We start from the raw sequence: 23,370 nt of genomic DNA on the forward strand, positions 1-23,370 counted from the left end.
AATTACTTTTATAAGAAATTTTGTTACAATTGCATCCATTTAAATAATATATAATCAAATTACTACAGCGTTACTGGCTACTACAATAGTAATTTGTATTCTTCGTTACGTTACTATCCAACACTGAAACTAACAAAGTAACAACTAAGTTCATGATCAGGACAATATATCATGAAATAACAAAGATATAAACTATGAAATATCTATACCTTATGAGTTATGAATAGTTATATGATTTCAACCAATAAAATAAAGTGGTGGTTGTAATGTCAGGTGCAGCACAGGCTGCAGAGGCTGCATCCGTAGGACCGCCTATGAAATATACCAGTGGATCTTAACCTTTTTGGAATGATGGAACAGCTAACATTTTATAAGGTTTACGCGGAACACAGTCGTAAAATAAAATAATAATATATACATTTTTTAATATATTAACCTAAAATGATTCTATACACTATACAGTATATTGTTATACCTTATACACGTCTCATACTCTTGTGTATTAGAAGTCCATGAAAGCCAAAATGTAAAGACAATGAAACTAATTTTTTTGGAGGGGAACACTTATACGAAGTTGACGGAACACCAGTTAAGAACCACTGAAATATACTCTTAGCAGATCCCGTATAGCTTTGTTAGTTTGAAAATTAGAGTGAATCGATCTATTACGAAACTTGATGATAAGAATATTATCTGTATTTATATGTTAGTTTTTTAATATAGCTCAATTTTTTAGCAATTTTTTTGTATATAATATAGTGCAAATTAAAAATGTTCATAATTCACTTAAAAATTGAACCATTGAAAAATATAATATATAGAAACACAGATAATGTTTTTACCATCAAGTTTCGTAATAGGTCGATTCACACTAATTTTTAACGAAGCTTATACTTGATCTACTCATCGTAAATTTGCTCTTGTACGACGTACAACAAATGCCAGAGTAAAGTCCTCTTAATTATAAATTATAATAGGTATAACTATAACGAGCTTCAATTGCCACGATATCCAATAGGTAGGACTGGCTACTACAGTCTACAATAAACATAAAAGTATAGAACTATAATTGTACTATACTACTATTTGTACCTACTATTATACATTTTACGACTATACATAAATGTATATTGTGTTTAATTTTAATTAAAAATAAACGGTCGCTAGTTAGGACAAACGTGTAATTACAATTTACATATATATATTTTATGAATTATTAATATTATCAGGTACATAAATAAATATGTTTATTATAATAGGCAATCTTGATTTTTGATACATGAATAATGCGAAACCATACTATATAGGTAACAACAGTAATATAATAATGTTCGTAGATTCGATTAAATATTAATTATAAAAAAAGTAAGTGAGGTAACTATATTATATACAATTTACTTTGACAATTAAATCAACAATAATAATAATAATACAATATTAACGCTGTTGTAGCACCTATATATTTATGCTTATTGCCTATTAGTCTGTTAGTTTATTTCTCATTAGTCATTAATTACCTACTGATCAACTATGTGAATTAATTTTATTATAATGGATGTTTTTAAGTTTATTATTTTGTTGTGTTTAGTGTTAATGGCGCCGTTACATATACTTATATGGACACACGGTGTCGATATTTGAATGTATTTAAATAAACCATAAACTGATGCTTATATATTTGTATATACTAATTATGAAAAATGATTATTCACAATACTTATTTATGACGGGTCATATAGAGTGTCGACGAATCGCTGCTGTTCGTGCTGTAAAAATTGTACAATCACCGCGTTCACTATAATTTAATATCTAATATGTACGTACAAAATGCACCCCTCGTCGCTCAAAAGCTTGATTGTGCACACGCACTCACACTTGAGTCACGAACAGACGCTTTTCCGTCGGCTATAATTATTGTTATTATCATTATTTTAATAATTATTATTATTCTATGTTCTATACATTGTAAAAGTTATGAAAAAGACATTCGTTTGAAGTAATATAATACATGAGCATACCTATGTAGGTGCTCGAGATATATTCCCCATATCACCAGCTTAAGCTACCACCCATGGTGATACAACACAGCATGCGAGACGGAATAAGGAAATAATGAGCTCTACGCACCACGAAACGTACGTGCAGATTACCGCTTCCGGTAACATATTATATTAATAATATGTAAAATATATGTATATAATATTATATATAGTATCAGTGTATATGGGCGCTGTGTAGTATTTAGTATGTACATAGGCACATACCTATGTATAACACCGCTATTATAATATTATAAAGGAGGTTTTATTTACATAATATAGTGCATAACAAATTTTAGTTAACTCCCCACAATATATTATAACAACAACTAAATAATAACACTCTTCTCGGAGAGTTGCTAGCAAGGATCGAGTTTTAATTGTTTTGATTTTTTTTTCGTCCATGTAACTACTGTTTACGTAGGAGTCCGTCTCCCTTAACGACCACCCATATGGCCATATATCTATATAGCAGACACGCAGATGGGGAACGTTCCTATCTATGTGTATACAGTCGCTGTAACNCTATGATATAATATGAAATACTTTAAATAAGACAGTATAGAATAGTACTAAAATTCAATATTTTGAGCAATTTACTGATTGAAATGTACATTATTCTGTATATACAATGCCATATCTGTACTCTATAATTTAGAGTATATTACTGCATTTAACAAATCATAATATCAATACTCATCAGCTGTTAGCAGTTTGGTTCCATCGTTAACAGCCTGCCCGAAGAGCAGATGAATGATTTCAAGATACTCTTAAACTGGTTTTAAGTTTAATGATAACTCAGATAAATAAATGCACAGATACTTTAGAAGTTATGAAATATTTAGCTTTTGCTTTCTATTGAAATAATTAATGAAATAAAAATAAATCTTGACAGCATTCCAAAGGATGTCTTTAAACCAGTCTGTATATCATATATATTTATTTTTGTTTACCATACATTTATGTCATAACTTAAAATAGCAATAAATAAAACCGTGTTTATTTAATTTTATAGATTTTTTGGTGACAGTATGAAGTTCTTATAAGATAGGTTCATTGTTTTACATATTCAATCCTTAGCTACAGAGTCTGAAAATTTTATAAATTTGTAACTACAAAATAATTTTAAAGAATGCAGTGAACATTTTAACTTCAGACACTTAAAAATTATTGTGGATTAAAGCATAACATTTTTTTAATTTTCATTAACAACAACTTATGGGGAACCATGCAATAAATTTTCAAGTATTTTGATTTTTGGTGAAATTCAAAAAAGTATAACTTTATGTACATGATTTATTCACCAAATGTTTATATTAGAATTTTCTATACACCAATTCCAAATGATTTGACTTATTGTGAACTATTTCTATGCATAAAAATGTCTTGCCACATGAAAAACTTGAACATTCAATACAAAGCTCCATATAAGTTACTACAATGTAATTAAAAAAAAAAAAACTTGAGGGTAAATTCACTAATTCAAATTTTTACAAAATTCATCAAAATTACGAAATATTGCAAATTATTTTGTGTATAAAATGTATGGGTTTTATACAAATATAGATTTAGGGGGGTGTTTAAAGCCCCTTGAAAGTCTGCTTGAAATTGTTTAGGAGTATGTGGTGTATATATGTTTTTACCTGGTTGGTCTGAGTATTTTTAAACTACTTTGGCGCTACTGCCAATATTTAATAAAAAATATTTACATAGTTTTTTTTTTTTTATGATAAATTAATATTTGATATTCTCATTAACTGTAAATACTAATATTTACAATTATAAATACATAAAACATCTGCTTTCATTATTTATATAGTTCTCATAATTAGCTTAAACGGTCTTACAAAATAAGTGGAAAGATGAAAAATGTGAATTATAAAAAGTGAAGGGATGCCATCCCACCATATCCCTCCTACTTAGACCACTGGCTATTTGTCATAAACATAATTTGTTGTCTCCAGTTTCTGTCATAAAATTGTAGAATTATATTGTTGTGGTGCAATAATGTACAATTAATTGTAGTGAATTATTATTTTCACATTTACCCAAGACCATACTGCCTGTGGTTGACTAACCTAACCTAGCCCATTGGTTATAAACAGGGATCGTAAGTTCATGCATTTGCATATCAATCATCCTAACTTGTATTTAATGTTGGATTCATAGAAATCAATTGCAAGGAACCATGGTTAAGTATGTGAAATTTTATTTTGGATATTTTTGGCTATTTGGCATGTTTATTTATTTCAATTTTATTGGATATATTATTTATAGTTGTAATATTATTATTGATATTATTATATTAATGTACATTTTTTAAAATAAAAATACTATAAAAAACTGATAGCAATTAAATAATTTGTATTTTTTTACTGTAAAAAATGTATGGAATTTGTCACAATGTAAAATTATTAAAAATAAAACTTTTCAATATGAATGATTCTTTTTACTACTTCAAAAATTGCTTATGATTTCTCCTTTTTTTAATCTGTACATTTTTAGTGCATATAAATATATTTTTCTAAACTTCTTTAGCAACATTTGCGTACCTAGTTGTGCATGTATATTTTGCCAGTTTTTAGGACCTTGTGACCTCATCCATACTTCAGAAACACTGTATACACATATTTTACCTCTAAAAAAATTCAGGTCAAGCTAAGCCCATGAACATATAAATCATTTATTCATTTTTTGTGTGCACGCTTATGGATCTAATAATTATATTCTAAATGTATTACACACAAATATTATTATTATTAATTATAGCTAAGGGCCTTAAGGTACCTACAGGCTACAACCTACTGAATTGTGATAAAACGATAATATTAATTAATATTAAGATAAATTCGGTGGGCATCTGTAGCAAAAATATGATCGGCTATTTATACCAGTCGTTCTATTTCTATTAAGTTTCCAAAAGGAAATGAAAATAATATAAAATTCATCAGAACTGTCAAAAAACACTATTATGATTTTGTCGGTTCTCCACGAACCGATCGAGATGAGCTTAGATCATAATATTCCATATTGTAAGAAGTAGGTAGTAATTAATATAATAGATCTAGGGTGATGACTGATGATAAGTGGTGGGCCCGGTCGGCGGCATTGTGTGTTACCATTAACGATGAACTAATGAAAAACTAGTGTTACTAAATAGTAACTACCTTAGTTCATGGCATTACTCAATGCCCAATGGTCGGAGGGGGGGGGGGGTGTTATGTTTTTCTTATCTAGTAAATACTACGTAATATTAATTGTCTGCAGACGAGACACGCACAAACAGTAATTGTAGTAAAGTTGTACAACATAATGTTCATGCGCACGACGCACCGTCCAGCTGCGAGCTCGCCGCGCCCGCACGCGCATAAATCCGCGTCACTTATCAGTTATTATCAGGTCCTCTGTCCAGTCTTCGCAGCGGATATCGCGTTCGTCGAATTGTGATTATTATTGTTATAATTTACTCGCCTTATTCGGTGGTTCGCTAATTTATTCGCTTCAATCCGCTTTCGTTTTTCGTCTTGGTCCTTGCGCGTCTCTGCCACCCGTCCACCCAACCATAATCGCCAACGTCGTTTTGTACTACCTGGCGTTCGTCTCGGGCTCGGCACATAGTCATCGCCTGACTACACTACCTTCCACATACATATCCATCGTCCCGCACCCTAATCCCCTACGTGACGGTTCGCTTGGTTGCTAACCAGCGGTCCGTTGTCACACACCGATGCAGGTCTAGGAGTAGCCCCGAAATCTGCAGACTGCCAGATCCGTTTGAGCGAAGAGCCGACGGTTGCTGGCCGTACGTTCCTGTTGCCATGTTGGTTTTGCGGCGTTAAGTTTAAATGGGAAATCATGAACACGCCAGGTAACCAAAGTTCTCCTCTGCAGTCACTAAACTTTATCGTTGTTACCTCTATTCAGAAATTCAGAATATATGGTTCAAGCAGTACGCATAGAACCAATGGTCATATTACTATGTTAGCTACCTATTTACTTACTATTTATGCCTATTCCGACTAGATACGCTAGATGTAGTAGTTATTGACTGTTTGTAATCGACATCTATTGCTAACACCAGATTTTCAATCAAATGCATTAAGTGTAGTTACTCTCTTGCTTTTCATAATATGAGCTAGTATCTGTGTACCATGATATATACCTAATTTTTTTAAATTTGTTTATTTTTGTTATTAAAAATTAATACTAATTAAGTTAAACCAATTAATTATTTTTGAATATTCATATAATATTTTGCCTTCAGTGACAGTTCCATGATATTTTAAAGACTCAAAACTCATAAGACACTTATCCACACTGTGTTAAATTATTTCATTTCATCAAGACATAAATATTATAATTTTATGAAATTTATATTAAAACTTAAGATTGAAATTTAATAGATAAGTACTTAGAGAGACAGGCCCTTAAATACAATTACAAAGTCAGTGTCTTACAAACACATAACGTAGTAAACTTCATGCACAGAATATCCGTTTTACACTGCTATTTTTGAATTGATTCAAGTTATAGGCATTGTAACACTGTCAATATTTTTCTTAAAAAATTAAAATGCTCATAACTTGCTTTAGAAATAGAACATAAAAAAAAAACATGAGGCCTAGATTATATTTTTACCTTTACATTTGATGATAAATGTCTATTCAGTGTCTGTGATATGTTCTATCAGAGTAGGTAGAATTGATTGTTCTGAATGTAAAATTGGCTTTAATGTTCATTAGTAAGGAGACAGGAGTTGTGCTAAAAACAAATCCAATAAAGTTTATAACGAAAACCAATAAATTATCTGATACCAAACTTATTATAGTTATGTAGACTGAAAAAGAAGTGAAACAAAAAAAATTTTTTTCTGATTCTACACACCTTTAATCCTATTCGACTTAAACTCCAAATTGTCATAAATAAATTACCAAATGTATTATTAAAAAAATACTTTTTCAACCATCCCTCTATTAATTATACTTACATACTTCAATCTCTTCTATCAAATATCGAAGCTTTTAAAAAAAAATTTTTAATTTCACAGAGTTATTTACAAAATCAGGTGATATGAGGTCTAATTATAGACTAATAATTGCTCTATATTTAACCATTTGTTTTCAAATGATCAATATGGATTCATCACTGGTAAATCAATTAAATATGCTCAGAAGCTGTTGAAACAGGAAGAGGGGCAAACAATTTGTAATAATATTTTAATATTTAGAAAAAATCATCAGAGTATTGTAATGCCTCAACAGCAATTTTTGTAATATCAGTTTTTATCTTGTCCCATTTATTTTTCCAAAAATTTATTTCCGCAGATAATTCTTCATTCTAAGTTAAAAATATCTCAACTTTAAAATTTAGCTGATTAATGTAATTTTAGTATTTTACAAATTGATGTATGCAGGAACATCTAGTGAAATAATTTGAACAATTCTTTCACTGATCCTAGACTCAAATTCAAGTATCATGTGGTCTAAATATGCTGTGACCATTGTAATTTTAAATTATTGTATCAAATCACCAACAACTGCATTGTTTCTCTGAGTTTGGTTTCCATAAATACAAGTCATTTTTAAATCTCCCCCAAACATTTGTGATTTTTTAGAAGCACTCTTAAATAACTGAGAAAATGTAATAGGTAAATGGATCTCTGTGTATAAAATAAAATACATATATTAAATATTTTACATTTTTTTTACAACTGGAAAATTCTTGTTTCGAACTTTGAAGTTGAATGCCTAACTTCTTTGTGCATATCAACAAATTAACTACCTACTATTTCTTGAGCTATTGCCTACTATAAATTCACTTTTTCGGTTTCTAGAATTAAAATTTATTGCTTTACAAGATGTTTCTCTATTTTAATCTATTTCTTGCTCTTTGAGTGTTCTTCGAATTTATTTATATATCATGGAATGTTATTATAGAGTTATGTATTTCAAACGTCCGAGTGGCATACTGCGCTTTAAGCTTAATTTTACTAATAAACAATAAATGCTTTTCGAACATTAACTTTTAAACATTTTTACTTAATTCTATATATTTATTAAATAATAGGTGGATATTTAATTAGGATAAAATATATGAACATATTGTTTATTTTTGACACATTATTATTTCTGTATTTAAAATTTACCTTATTTTCATATTATTAAGACTTACCCAATATAAAACAAGTTAACTTAGAGGTTGGGTCAAAACATATTTTATAAATGAAATTCTAAATTTATTTAAATTTTTCTTAAATAAAATTCTCATTATTATTACCTACCTATTTATTATACATAATACAAGTAATTATAAATAAATTATTATAATGAGAATGTGTAATAGAATCTGCATAGAAGTATAATATATCTTAATTATTAGTACCTAACTTTTCCTTAAATACTACATCATGTATAAGATAAAAATTATTTATTAGTAAAATAGCTTACCTATAATTAACTACCTACTTTAATGATTAAATAGTAATGACCCTGTAATGACAAATGAAGCCTTTAAATTATAACTTATGTCTTATTCTTTATAATTGCTAATACAGAATTTAATATGAAGAATCAATAAGCATCAATTCCTAAAATACTTTAATTTATTTTTTCAATTAGGATAAAAATTCTATCTTTATAATAGATAAAATATAATAATTGTTATGAATTAACCTTTGTTTAAATTTACATTTAAATTTTGTTTAGAGAAAACAAAGCCATTTCCACTACCAAAACCAAATTCGAGTGACTGCAGTTGCCATGAACCACAAAAGTATGCTTTAATAATTTATTAACTGATTAATATCATTATATCAACAATCTATGTTGGTCTAGCCCAATCGGAAAACTCCTGGAAAAAGTTAACTATTAGATTCCTTTAGAGATTTTCATTGAAAATAATTATGCCAGTCATTTGGTCGTGCACCATATCAGCATTATTATAAACCCTACATATTGTAATATTTATTATAGTGTTGAATATGATAAACAAATTACTCTTCAGTACATTGATATTTTTCATGTTATTATTTTCAGTAGGTTCTTACCTACTTTAAGTAAATTTTTTGTAAAATATAATATAAATTATATATATTATATAATATATCTAACATAACCTATTATTTTTTATTCTTTTTTCAAAAATAACAGTCAGTATTTCTAAGGTAGAATCAATTATTTATTATTTATTATTTAATTACTTTATCTTGTACTCATGGTTGAGTTAGTTTATTTTATTTTGCATAAAATAACATTAAAAATATTTTAAGTTAAGACTTTATAATTAATCTAATTTGAGTTATGTATTGTTTTTGTTTTGAAGGATATGCCCAAAACATATAATGGTTACTGAAAGTGACAAGGATAATGTGACGGTTTTTAAATGTAATTTGCATTCTACAGCTACAAGGTATACGGTCAAACCTCCATTGCTTCCAAAACCAAATAACATTGCATTGAAAACTAGTCCCTATAAAGTCAAACATCAATTTCCTAGTGTCAAGCCTATAAAAAAACTTGAAACAACTCTAAATTTAACTGTGAATCAAAATGTAAGTTGTGAGCCAAACAAAAATGACGATAATGAAAATGATGAAAAAATAAAAAATGACAGCGATTTCAATTCAAATGTTTCCCAATTAGAAGTTCCTCTTAATGTAAATAGTATTTTAGAAAATAACATAACTGATAGTGAAAATAATAACAGTATTAACAACAAATGTACTAATGATGACTTAGACTTTGATTATCAAAATGACAGTTTGCTAAGTGAATATGTGGTATTTCATGATGATTTAGATATGTCCATTAATAATTTAGAAGATATTATGAATACCACAATTGATGATGAAAAGTCGTCCATTGCTAGTGATTCTACAGACCAATCATTTTCTGTTAGGAAAAAAATTGTCAATTGGTTTGGGTCGTTTGGTAAAGGGAAAATATTAAAACAAAAGAAGCGTAGTTCTTTTTATGACAGTCATAACGATGACAGTAACATTGGAAAAGAAGACAACGATACTGATTCTCAATCATCACTTGATGAAAAACCCAATGAAAAACTGGAACTAGACGAAACATTGTCTATTGACAACATTGAAACTGAAGAAATACCTACCAAAGCTAAATCTCTAAGGACTGTCGAAGAACTTATATCAACTGAAAAAATATTCATTGATGTTTTAAATTTATTATGCAAAACATTTGTTATGTTCGTCGAACAAACTGGAGGTGATGTTAAACTGATACCATCTACTGATTTATCAAAAATAATCAGTCCTCTTCCCCAATTATTAAGTCTCAATGAAGACTTGTTACAAGATATGGAGAATCGATTAAAAAACTGGAATGAACATCCTAAAATTGCTGATGTCATTGTAAAAAAAGGACCTTTTCTTAAACTCTACTCAACTTACATACAAAACTTTGAAAGTCAAAGTAATTTGTTGGACGAATACTGTCAAAAATACCCTCGATTTCAAAAGTGCGTCAAAGACTTTGAGGCGTCTGACGTTTGCAAAAAATTGACCATTAAACACTACATGTTAACTCCAATTCAGCGAATTACCAAGTATAGACTCTTATTGGAAAACTATTTAAAAAACCAGGATGAGGGGTCTATTGATTACCAAGATACAATAATAGCATTAGGCATTGTGTGTGATGTTGCCAATCATGCTAATGAAAGTATGAAACATGGGGTGAGTTTTTGTATTTTTTCTATTAACTTTTATTAATTTCATAAAATAATGTGTGTTAATTAAATTTCAGGATTGTGTGAGTAAACTTTTGCATTTACAATCACTATTAGGAAGTTACATTATAATTAAACCAGGCAGAGAACTTATTAAAGAAGGTGAACTGTATAAGTTGTCTAGAAAAGATATGCAACTTCGATATTTTATTTTGGTACGATAATTACTTAAAAATACTTAATATATTTCAATAGATTTATTTGAATTTTTTTTTAATATTATTTCAGCTCAATGATTGCTTGTTATATACATCATATTATGGTACAGTTGCTGGGTTGAAAATTAATTATGAGCTTCCACTGAGTGGTATGAAAGTATTCCTTCCCATTACTGATAATTGTCTCAACGAATTTAGCATAATAACAATAACTCGAAGCTTCACTCTTAGGGCCAAGTTAGTTTTTTTTGTGTTTTATATTTATATTTGTCCAAGAAAATGTTATTTTATATAAGTATAATACATTGTACAATAAATGATGTGTTACAGGTCTGCTGTAGAGCTTAAAGAATGGGTTAGCATCCTAGAAAAAGCAATTAGAGAACACACTAACAAACAGCTATCCTTTCTGAACATGAAATTTGTTTCAAAGAATGTCGGATGCGAACCACTTCAATTGGGATATGAGGCATTTATTAATTTGTCTTTTTTCCTTGGCTGTGCAAAATTTAAAATTTTTATAAATTTAGGCACCAATATGGATTCAAGATTGCCGCGTGACTATGTGCCAATCGTGTGCTACAGAATTTACTGTTACATTCCGGAGACACCATTGTAGAGCATGCGGCAAAGTATGTGTGGATTGTTCTGACTAATTTAAATAAATTGTTTCAATTGATATTTACATTGCTATTGAGTAGGTAGTTTGTAGTAGTTGTTCAGAAAACAAAGCACCACTTCGTTACATGAAGTTTCAGTCTGCAAGAGTGTGTGACGATTGTTATGATTATTTGCTCAAAGGTATGTTGAATATTTTATTAGACCACTGATAACTAATTTATGGATGAAATATATTTGTAGAGTTTGAAGACAAAATATTGGAAATGCGTCAATCATCCAGTAATAGTGACTTTGAAATTCTTAAGATGGTAGACACCGTAAAAAATTCCTTTAAGAAGTCTGGTGTATGGAGCTCAAAAAAACTCGTTAAGTATGTTCCACAACGGTTAAAAGAGGTAATTATGACTATAATGAATCCAACAATCGATTAATATAATAAAATCATGTTATTGTCATAAAAGTATAAGCAAATTGTGTATATTAATAGACTTAATTATATATATAGGTAATGGCCAACGATTCTGGCTCTCAAATGAGTGGTTGGTTATATCGACGGGAAAAACGCAAATCGTGGAAAAGATTTTGGTTTGTTCTAAAAGAACAAGTTTTGTATATGTACAAAGCTTCCGAAGATGTTGTTGCATTGAACACCATACCTGTTCTTGGATATAGTGTTCAAACATTCCCAGAAGTAAGCTCATTATAGTAAATGTATTTTAACAATATACAATATACACACCTCTGTTATCAGAAAACATAATATGATCTATATTTTACTTTTTACATTAATTTATATGTTTATATCAACTTTTTGAACTCTTATCAAATTCAATAATGAATTATGTATTTGGGCATTGTAAGAATTGCTAGAAAGTTAAAATGTATGTGTGATTAGGTCACCAAAATGTATATATTAACGATTTAATTATTCAATAGATTTAAATGTATTTATTAAACTGGTAATAGCTAGGATGAACAAATTTTAAGGTAATAATTAAAAATACAACACCAACAAAATCACGTTTCACGAAAAACATTTACCGCTAAATCTAGTTACCACCCACCCTCTCGTGTCAGCAATAGACCCTACACCATTTGGTAGACAATCCACCTCCACATGTATGGTGATGTAATTGAATCATATACTTTAAGAATGTATGATATAATGTACTTATGATCCCATAACCCAGGAACCCAAAAATCTTTTATCATACAGTTTAACGTGTGTCTTTGTTTATAAATTATTTCATAATTATAATACTGAAAAAATTAACCTAATGCATTTTACAGGGTACGAACTACGAAGAATTTGATTCAAGTTGTGTTTTTCAATTGGCTCATGCTGGACAAAACCCTTTGATATTTTGCTCTGATACCGAACAGTTAGCCAAAAGGTATTTCTCGTGTAAATTATGTGTAAATTCAACTTTGTTAAGTTTGATTTCAAAAAATATTTTAATAAAAATCTTATAATATTTTGAAGCATAAATATAAATAATTAATATGGCCATTAGATGTTCTATGTTAGTTAAATCTGTATTGGTGTTAATATCTAATAATGTATATACAATATTCCTAACCTTTCAAGGTTAAATGACCAAAAACTTTTTTGTTAAATTTGTAATTTGTCACAATATTATTTATTGTATTTATAACAACTTCTAATAATAAATAGGTTAATTTCAAATATTAAAAACTATATAATACGCAAGTTAAATTTTAATAATAACAAAAATAAATTATGTATTATGCATGAGAGTTATTGCTGAATAGTAATAAATAAAATGCATTAAATATTTAAATTTTAATTGAACACCAGTAAAATAAATATCGCCTTTTGATTATTATTATTATTGTAAAATATGAATATAACACTTAATATTTATTGATACATCCTTTTCTCAATGTATTGTTATTTTATTTTTTTATTTCAGTAATTCTAAGTTTATTATCGATATTAAACTATCAAATATAGTTGATGTAGTAAATAGAACTATTTATAACAAATTATCAAAGATTAACATTTATTATCTACCACTATTTTAACCAATTCTAAACCTTTTATATATCTGTTCTATTTAATTATCGAATAACTTATTTACTTATTCAATTATTTATATGATACATATGTAACCTGAAGGTCAGACTTAAATTATCTCATATTTTTAAAATGTAGTTATATAAATCAACTATTTACAAATCGCAGTTTTAAAATGCTACAATAATATTATTGTTACCAATATAAAAAATACATTTTCAAAGGTACAATATTTGCTCATCCAAATAAAATATAATACATACAATTAAAATAAATAACCACTTTATAGACAAGAAAATATGCTTACTCGTTGTTATAAAGTGTACCTCTTTAAAATTTTAACATATTATATTCAATGATTTTATTAGATGTCTAACAATAGTTTTTATATTACAGATGGATTAACACTCTTAATGAAGCAACAAAATTAAAGTGAGATCTCTTTCAGTATTTATATATTATTTATCATGGATTCACATCAGAGATCACAATTATTTTTAATTATGCATATGGCATATTCATATTTTATTTTAGTTATTTGACTAGTGCCTCAATATATATTTTTATGGTGCTATTTTATTTTATAAAACTGTTAAGGTATATTACTAAGTATAATTGGAAATTGTTTTATTAATTTTTACAATTTATAAACATACATAATAGTATTAATGATCAGTGCCTTGATTTTATGTATAATGTGAGCATGCCGTGTGTTATGTGTGTGTGAGTTTTTTCTTTTATTTAAATCATTGAATTATTCATTACATTAAGACCAAAGTTTATTTCACTATAAGTTTTAATCAAAACCAAAATTTATATGCAATGCAAAAAATGTTTGAAATTTTAATTTAAAAAATATAGTATTGTTGTCTACTATTATATTTATATTTATACAAATGGTTATATTTGTTATATTTTTGCACTTTATTTAAAAAAATTGTTTTTTAGTGATTAAATTATGTTTTATTGTAAATCATTTTACTCTATTGTTCTTATTTCTATTATTATTTTATTTTATTTGTCACTTTAACATATCCATAATTCACAATATTGCTATGGACCATCTTACACCTATAAATATCATTACATTCTTACCATAAGAAAGTCATTCTCATAGAATGATAAATTATAAATACATACAAATATAAACTGAAGTATTTTACATTATGAATGGTAAAATTTGCATTTGTATTATATCATTAATGTTAATTATTTGTCTTGCATTAAATAATATGTACTATGATTTTTAAATCGAATATTTGATCCATTTTATTTATATTTAAATATTTGATTCAATAAATTTGTAGGTCATTCTACAACACCAAAATAAATGTTAGAAGCATCTGAATTATCAAAGTGGATCTAGAAATCTGAAATACTTTGATACATAATTTTCAGAAAAAATACAATTAGTACATTAATGATGGATCAAATTACAGATATTATGATTTTAAAACAATATTAATAATTTTATTTGTATTTTAAATGTATAGGTTGTTCATGTATGTTATATTTACTATATGAATAAATATATAATACATAGCATTTCCCTATAGTCCCCAGCTCTTTAGCCCTTTTTGAATCCAAGACTGTAACATGGTTGGTATAGCTCTAAAAGCCTTGTGTGAATTTTAGTTTAAAAGGTTCTCAAAATATATCAATAAATGGATATAATTATGCTGCCGTTTACAATCCTCTGTTCCATTCCATATTCCATTCCCATCCTCAAACTACTATCTTGACTCTCCGATTCTTTCTCCCTCTAAGATTTGAGTCTACCATAAAGCATTTTAGTACGTTCATATTTACACCTTAAGGGTTCATTCCATGCTGTAAAATAAAATAAAAAATAAAATTATTCAATGTTATATGTTAAAATTTACTTAATTGAAATAGTTTATAACGTTCCATTGTATCATACCATTGACCATTGTACGTAATACCAGTGCCTTTAGCTATGGCCTATGGGTGAAGGTGTAATACATAATATATATAATTTATTTTTATTTAAGTACAAAATATATTATAAAATACGGTGTTTTAGTTAACCAAACATTAATTTTCTATAACTATTTATGTTTATGGTTATGATTTATGCACATCATAAAAAAATTAAATATTCAATATAAATTTACCACCCCAAATGTTAGGGAATCAAATATTTGTTAAGTTAATATAAAAATAAAACCAAGTATATTATGATTAAATATGTTCATCAGTATAGACTTTTAGTTTTTAGCAATTTTTATAGAAGATGTAGGTTGGCTCAAAGTTGTTTGTAAAGTACGGTTCATATTAATCATACTCATTACTATTTTAGTGCTCGATACCAGATAATACGTGTTAAAGATTATTAAGTATAGGAGTATAAATAAAAGATTAGAACACATTTAATTTTCCAAAAGTTAATTTTGTTTTCCGTGGATCAACAGCTTGTATTCTTAATAACAATTCTTCTTTTTTCATTAATAGTTTTTATTAGTTTTTTCAATTTTACTCATGTTTTTAAACATAATATTAACTACAATTTATAAAGTACATAGAAGATCAACTGTTCCTATACCTATATTTGTGTAGGTAAACTATTAAAATAGCAATTTATTTGTTATACTCTTAAATTATAATATCAAAAATGTGATTTAATGCGAAATACTATTATATTGTAATAATAGTATAAAATAATAATGACTAGTTTACAGTTATGGACAATATGCATTTAAATATAAGTAAATTATAAAACATCTTTATTATGTTGAGCAAGGCTGAAGTTTCACAAGGTTGAGGGCCAACCTTGCATTCGCTGGTCTACACTATAGGCCAGTTCAACTCAGATGTCTGGTTACTACAAATATACATAAATTCCTTGCGAAGATGGGTTGTAACCAATTAAAAAGCTAACTGTATGTAATTAATAAATATAGTTTTAAAACTTTGTAATCAACAATTAACTAGGTGCATAACTAAGTAGTTAATTTTTTAATCACCCCAAAAACTTAACTAGTAATAAAGTATCCAGTATAATTTGTTTTTCCACTTGATTTAAAAAATAATACATTAGGTTTAATCCATCTATACACATCTATAACTTTAGTAATGCTTAAGAATAATTAATTAATTGTGTTTTGTTTAATTGATGTATGCTTACAATTTGAGTTTCCAAAATTCTAATAAATAAAATTAAATAAATCTAATTTTGAATAAAAATAATAGAATTCTATACGTCAATCAATTATGAAAAAGTTCATCACTTTATATCTGCAATGATTTGCAAGGAAAATAGGAAATCTCAAGAAAATATTGAATTTTCAACAAGATGCCTTTGCTTTTACAATTTAATTGTTTCAATACAATGAAATAGGTGCATAATGACATTATATTTAAGTTTATTGTGTTTTGTGTACATTGTAATTTGTATTAATGTGTTCAATAGTTAAAGTCCATTGTATCTTACAGCCTGAGAAAGTTACTCCCTCATGTGTTGGCTCTGTCTTATAAATGTACAACCTACAAAAATCTGTTCAGTGCGGGATGACTTTACTCATAAATATTTATATCAGAATTACCAAAATTTCAAATCACATTGAAAATGTACTGCGTTGTACATTTTTAAAATTTTTTTACTATGGATTATATTCAACCGAAAATTCATTTACTCTGACAAAAAATATCAGATGTGTATATTTTGATAGTTACACCAAATAATATAAGGTGTAAAATGTTCTTTAAAGTTAATGCTTAATTAACGTTAAAATCGGGTACTGTTGATTTATAATGTTAAAAAATAAGTCTGTATTTGAAAGTATCTTTAAATACTATTTTAAACTATTTGCATTCGTATTCAAATACTTATTTTTTATTGAGTATTCAAATATGAATTTTAAATACTTTTCAAAATAAGTTATTTTATCTATTATTGAATACTTATGAAGTGTATCATTTACACGACAGAATTTCCAGTCAAACTTGTTAATTATGCATACATATTAATTCAACAAATAAAAATAACGATGAATTAAAAATATCTAAAGTTTGCAAGTAAATTTTAAATTTTACCTAAAAATTAGTTATGATTTATGTCATATAATTAAATATTGGTATCAAAATTTGGTATAAATAACTAAGAAGTAGAGCTAGGGACTTCATTCCCTTAAAAACCTTAAAACATGCATTTATTTATTCCCTAAAACATCACTTAATATAACCTAACAATATGTACAATCACTTAAGATATGCCTTAAATACGGAAACATTTTGACTACAGTATATGTATAAGAAAAATATTTTTACTAGTAATATTATTAATTTTTAATATTTTTAATATTTTTTTAATATTTATAGCATAATTTTTACAACATAAATTAATAATATTACTAGTAAAAATATTTTTCTTGTATATACCTACTTTAGTCAAAATGTTTCCGTATTTAAGGCATGTTTTAAGTGATTGCACATATTGTACGTATATTATACGTAGTATAAAAATTAAATAAATGTAGGTATAAATCTATGTAAATCAAAATTTATTTATATCTTCAGACTTAGGGATTATTTGAAAAAAAAAAACAAAAATTCCGATTTTATTTGTATTTTTTAAGTTTAATTTAATTAAATTTTTTTTTTTTTATTGTTACAATAAAACATTCCTAGCCTATGTAGGCTATCTACATCTATAGATATTTATAGAAACGGTAATTTTTTTGACAATTTTAAACATGATAACATAATTAATAATATAACAATAGTAATGATACATCGATACTTAAGGTTGATTAGAAATTAAATATACAAGGTGAAAATGTGTAAATATGATAAATGTGATGTGATATTATAATATTTATAGAGTAAGTAAATAAAACAATTTGTTATACTGATACACTAATAAGATCGTGTGGATGGCCGCGTTTGAGACGTCTTAAAGGTGGTGGAAGTATGTGTAAGTTGAAGAGTTCGTTGATTTTTGAAGTGAGTTGTGGAAATTTGCAGCAAGGGCATTTATATAATCCTGAATTTCTAATATCTGGAGTCCTTTGTGTAAGTTAACGTTTCGTATGAACCAGTTCGTTATTATTCTTAGGATTTTATCTTGGAAAATTTGAATTTTCCTTCTGTGAGTAGCTGGGCAGTTACCCCAGATAGGGAAAGCGTAAGTTAATATTGGGCGTAGTAGTTTGTTGTATATTAATATTCACCATTTATTTTATTATGTATAGTTGATTTTTTGTTAAGAATTGGGAATAACATTGAGAGGCGTTGATATGCTTGTTGGAGTTTTTTTGGATATGTGTGGCCACCAGGTTAGCCTCCTATCTAGCGTAACTCCAACTTCCAAGATACTTGACTGACGGTTGGCCGGGTATATTCACTATTGAATTTTAGCGGTAGTGGAGTGGAGTATAAATAAAACTACTGATCTTTTAGAAGGGTTTATTTGTATTTGCCAGCATTTACACCACTTTGAAAGTTTATTGAGATGATCATGATCTTTTAGGTTGTTTGTTATCGCTTCAAGATTTCGAGATTCGCTATAAATTGTAGTACCGTCGGAAAAAAAGGGCAATTTTGGTACCTAGTGACTGAGGTATGTCAGATATGAAACGATTGAAAAAAAAAACGTAATAGTTTAGAGCCTTGGGGTACACCTGCAGAGATAGGCTGGAGGTTAGAATTAGTGTCATTTATTTCGACTGAGAACCGTCTGTTGGGTAAAAAGGAGTTAATAATATTAAATAAGTACTTTGATTAATGAAGGATTTTAAATTGTATACAAGCCGTTCATGCCATACTTTGTCTAACACTTTAGAGACGTCGATAAATACAGCACTGGTATGACAGTGCTTTTCGAATAAAGTAGGTACCTACTTATATGCTCTGTTGTATGAAAAGCTGTTGTACTGTAGAGTGGTTAGATTTAAACCCAAATTGGAATTTCGGGATAAGATCTGCTCTGTACAAATAAGTTTTGCAATCTTGTATAAAGTTTTTGTTCAATTTATATAAAAATATAAAATCATGTAAGAACATAAACATTTTTAAATACATTTTCAAATTCAAGTTTTGGATTTAGAAACATTAAAAATCCTAAAATGCTCTAAAAATTAATAAAATTAACTTAAAATCTAGACTTGTTAATATAAAGTGCGAATTAAAACTTCTTATTCTGATTAAAAAACACGCGAAACGTGTATGGTATAGAACGAGATAGATTAGAAAACAATTCAAAGTGCATCGGAATCTCGGCCAAATTATTATTTATACCAACTATGAATTTTCACCAACTCAATGGGAACTCTTGAACGGGCTAACGACGTGGTCATTTCATCGGGACATAAAAATTAAATCTCAGTCGCACTAGACGTCTTAGCAAAAAAAAAAAAAAAAATGAAAGATGGACTTCATAATACCTACAATGATTATAAACAATAGATTGAGTTTAATTGTTTGATTTATTATTTTTGAACATCATTAGTGAATCATTAGGCAAATAATATTATGACGTTCTGTGCAATTTAACGACCTCACGTTTATAAAAACTCACATCATCTCACCCCGGATTCCTGATCACGCCACTGGCGTGCGTGTATTTTTGGAACGTGCCGTATGCTACGCATGCACTGCAACGCGCGTCGCAAGCACACACTCGACGCCGCTCGAAAATAGTAATAATAATAATAATAATAATAATAATAATAATAATAATTAACAATATAATACCTACGTTCGTGCGAGTTTGTGCGTACAACCGACGTCGGACGTAGTGCCCGCAGAGCCGTGCGTTCAGTAACAGCTGACCCGTCGTCGGCAACGTGCGCGCGTCTCGTTTCGGTCCCGGGCCACAAGTGCGGCGTCTCGACCGACGAATAGAGTACCTACCCGCGTCGCGACGTTCGTGTTTTTATGATTATATTTTTTTTTTATCGCTGTACCGATAAATAATAATATTATCGTTATCGTACCGCAGTGTAGTAATAGTGTTGCGCGGTTAGTCACCGCGGTCGTAATAACGCATTGTTATCTCGTAGTGTTCGACGACGTTCAGTTGCGGTGCGGTGTGGTGTCATTCGCTGCAGACAACGGCGCGGCCGGTCGCGATGAGCGCTAAAAATACGAGTTTCGTCACCGACGTCGACTTGCACCTGAAAATATCCAATTACGAGGAGACGGTCAAGCACTTGGACATCTACTACGGCATAGGTCAGACATATGACCCTCTCCCCCCTCTCCCCCCGGGCCCACAGACGATCCGTTGTGCCACAAGTCAAATGTCGATATCGAATCGTATAATATATGCCTTGATGATGCTTGTGTATAAAAATGTATAACATTGATAGTTTTTTTTTTTCATTTAAATTATATAATATTATTGTCCAGTTTTATAAGAAATTCGTTTTTCAAACGGTCGGCCATAGAGCTGTACAGATAAACTATCACAACTTGTACGCAGTAATTGCAGCACAGCCGTTCTAAGAATATTATTTCTAAGGCAGCCACTATCGTGTAGGCTTCGCAGCTTTCGATCAACCTGTTGATGAAAATATTGTAATTTGTGCGTCATACGTCGTCGTCTCCTTACGATCGTTATGACTTATAATATTATTGTTGGTTCCTAGAATCACTATTTAGGGTCGAAATAACGTACCTATCGGATTTTTCCGGCCGGTCGTCGTGTTCCTCCCAACTCTATAATATAAAAAACTGAACGGCAAAATACGGTCGTCTGTTTGGATTGTTAGTAAATATTTTTGTTAAAATCGAGATATCGAATTTCTGTGTTAAAGAGGGGGTCCTCTGTGACTCTGTCTCTTATGGCCCTAGGACCACCAAGTATCTCGCCTACGATGCAACACATTTTCGTTCACTTGTTGTATTTGTAATAAAATAATCATAGCGTATTGGGCGAATATAAATTTTGTTGGTTCGGATTTGCAGTTTGCATTCACTACATATCTTATACATCTTCATATTATGTTAACTTTATTATAACCATAAAACATGACGTGTGCTTGGCTTCTACGACTTCCGAGTCCGGAGCCTCGTACACGTAGGTAGGTACGGACAAAATATTGATAGCATTGAATACCTACTCACTGCTTGGATATTATTTATTTATTTATATTAAATACGGGACGAGCCCAATAACATTGTTTTGCATATTAAATAATAATTGACATGAAAATAACAAAAAATCTAAGAACGAACAGACAATAATTACACTCAGTAATTGAGGGTCCTCGTTGGCCGGTATCGTCATACGGACAATAGGGCGATTAGTTCAATAATTAAGGGAAAGAGGATCTGGAACAAAAAGTGGGAACTCTGAAATTAACTTTAGATAGGGGCAGTTGCATTAACTTCACCATTAATAAGTTGTAGAAAGAATCGTTATTTTGCCCTGATTATGATGTATAAATAAATATATATATATATATACGGATACAAAATAATAACATTTGAGTCCTAGTTATGACGATCGCTCCGTATATACGCGTATCGTATATTATGTAATGGTTTTTATAATCTAAGTATAATAATATTACTGTCGATAACGAATGATTTATATTATAACTGGATACAACACACGTGCGTTGTGAGTTGTAAGTTATGACACTTAATCACTCTCTCATATCTATTTATCATTACGTAATAAATGTAGTATGGAAATATATTATTTGATGGGTATACGATAAACTCGATAAAGAGTACTGTAGTGTCTATCTACCCATAGTACTATTACTACTATTAGTGCATGGCAGTGTTTCCCAAACTTTTTAACACCACGGAACACTTTGAAAACTTTAGTTAGGTACTTAGGTGTGTCTCGGACCCACGATGTAGATAATGCAGTGTAGTCACTCGGTGTCGAAAAGAGAGTCATAATTTGACGGCATTTAGTGCGGGATTGGTCAGAAAAGAGCACTAAGAAGGCCGATATTTCAAAAAATACTGTGTAGCGGTATCTATATAGGTACATTTAAACCTTAGGAACGAGTGTAGTTTTTTGGATTTTTTTTTTCAAGTGTTAGTATTTTTATGCTTAACGCGTTGGTGTAATCAGAATTTACTTATCCTTACTTACTTTTTGTATTGTTAATACACCGCGTAAAACCTACGTTGTAATTTTCAAGTGGCTTATTTACAATAAAAGAAAAGTAAGTAAAATCACTAACAACTTGAGCATAAAAATACCAACTTTTCCTAAAAAGAAAATTCCAAAAAATGTAAATTCTTAATATTTTAAGCTAAAAAACACGATGTTTCCAAAAATACTCTGAACAAACGGATAATATGTAATGTGTATTTGATTAACAATTTTTGTAATTAATATGATTAATTAAATCATCATTATTACAGATAATAGATCTAATTTTGCTGAGAAGGTACACAAAAATATCGCGATTAAAGTTATCTACTCAGTGCGCTCGGACCACATCGATTTTTTGTAGATCTCATTTTTCGCTCATAAACAATGATCACCTTTTTCTTCCATAGATTTAAGTTTTTGGAAAAATTAAAACAATGTCATTTCTATAATAACAAAGTATACCATTTTTGTTTTGTTCATTAAATTATTTTTAATCACTTTTTGTTCATAATTTATAACTAATGATAACCTACGATTATTGAGCTCGCTTTCCTTTGAAAGTTTCATAGCTATGGCACAGAGCTACGGCATACCTACCGTCACAATTTTGTCTGTCATCACCTTTTGAGGCAGTCAAAGTACTTCGATTTTCTTCAACTGTATATTTTCTGCTCGGAAAGCGAA

The 23,370-nt window shown here is 28.8% G+C and overlaps 1 protein-coding gene across 2 annotated transcripts; it reads left to right on the forward strand.

Annotated features, from left to right (window-relative positions):
* The first annotated feature begins 5,424 nt into the window (after positions 1-5,424).
* LOC111036730 (FYVE, RhoGEF and PH domain-containing protein 6-like) lies at positions 5,425-14,067 on the forward strand. 2 transcript variants are annotated; one of them, XM_022318863.1, is made up of 12 exons: positions 5,425-5,907; positions 8,744-8,810; positions 9,360-10,737; positions 10,808-10,945; positions 11,019-11,185; positions 11,279-11,417; positions 11,479-11,580; positions 11,650-11,749; positions 11,810-11,964; positions 12,075-12,260; positions 12,860-12,963; positions 14,004-14,067. In XM_022318863.1, exons 1-12 carry the CDS (start codon positions 5,895-5,897, stop codon positions 14,041-14,043), a joined length of 2,589 nt encoding a protein of 862 aa, XP_022174555.1. In that variant the 5' UTR covers positions 5,425-5,894; the 3' UTR covers positions 14,044-14,067. The 2 variants fall into 2 exon arrangements, with proteins under 2 accessions (XP_022174555.1, XP_022174556.1); XM_022318864.1 differs by lacking the exon at positions 8,744-8,810.
* Positions 14,068-23,370: the final 9,303 nt, after the last annotated feature.

This window comes from Myzus persicae, unplaced genomic scaffold (genome assembly GCF_001856785.1).
Source record: "Myzus persicae strain clone G006 unplaced genomic scaffold, MPER_G0061.0, whole genome shotgun sequence".
NCBI lineage: Eukaryota > Metazoa > Arthropoda > Insecta > Hemiptera > Aphididae > Myzus > Myzus persicae.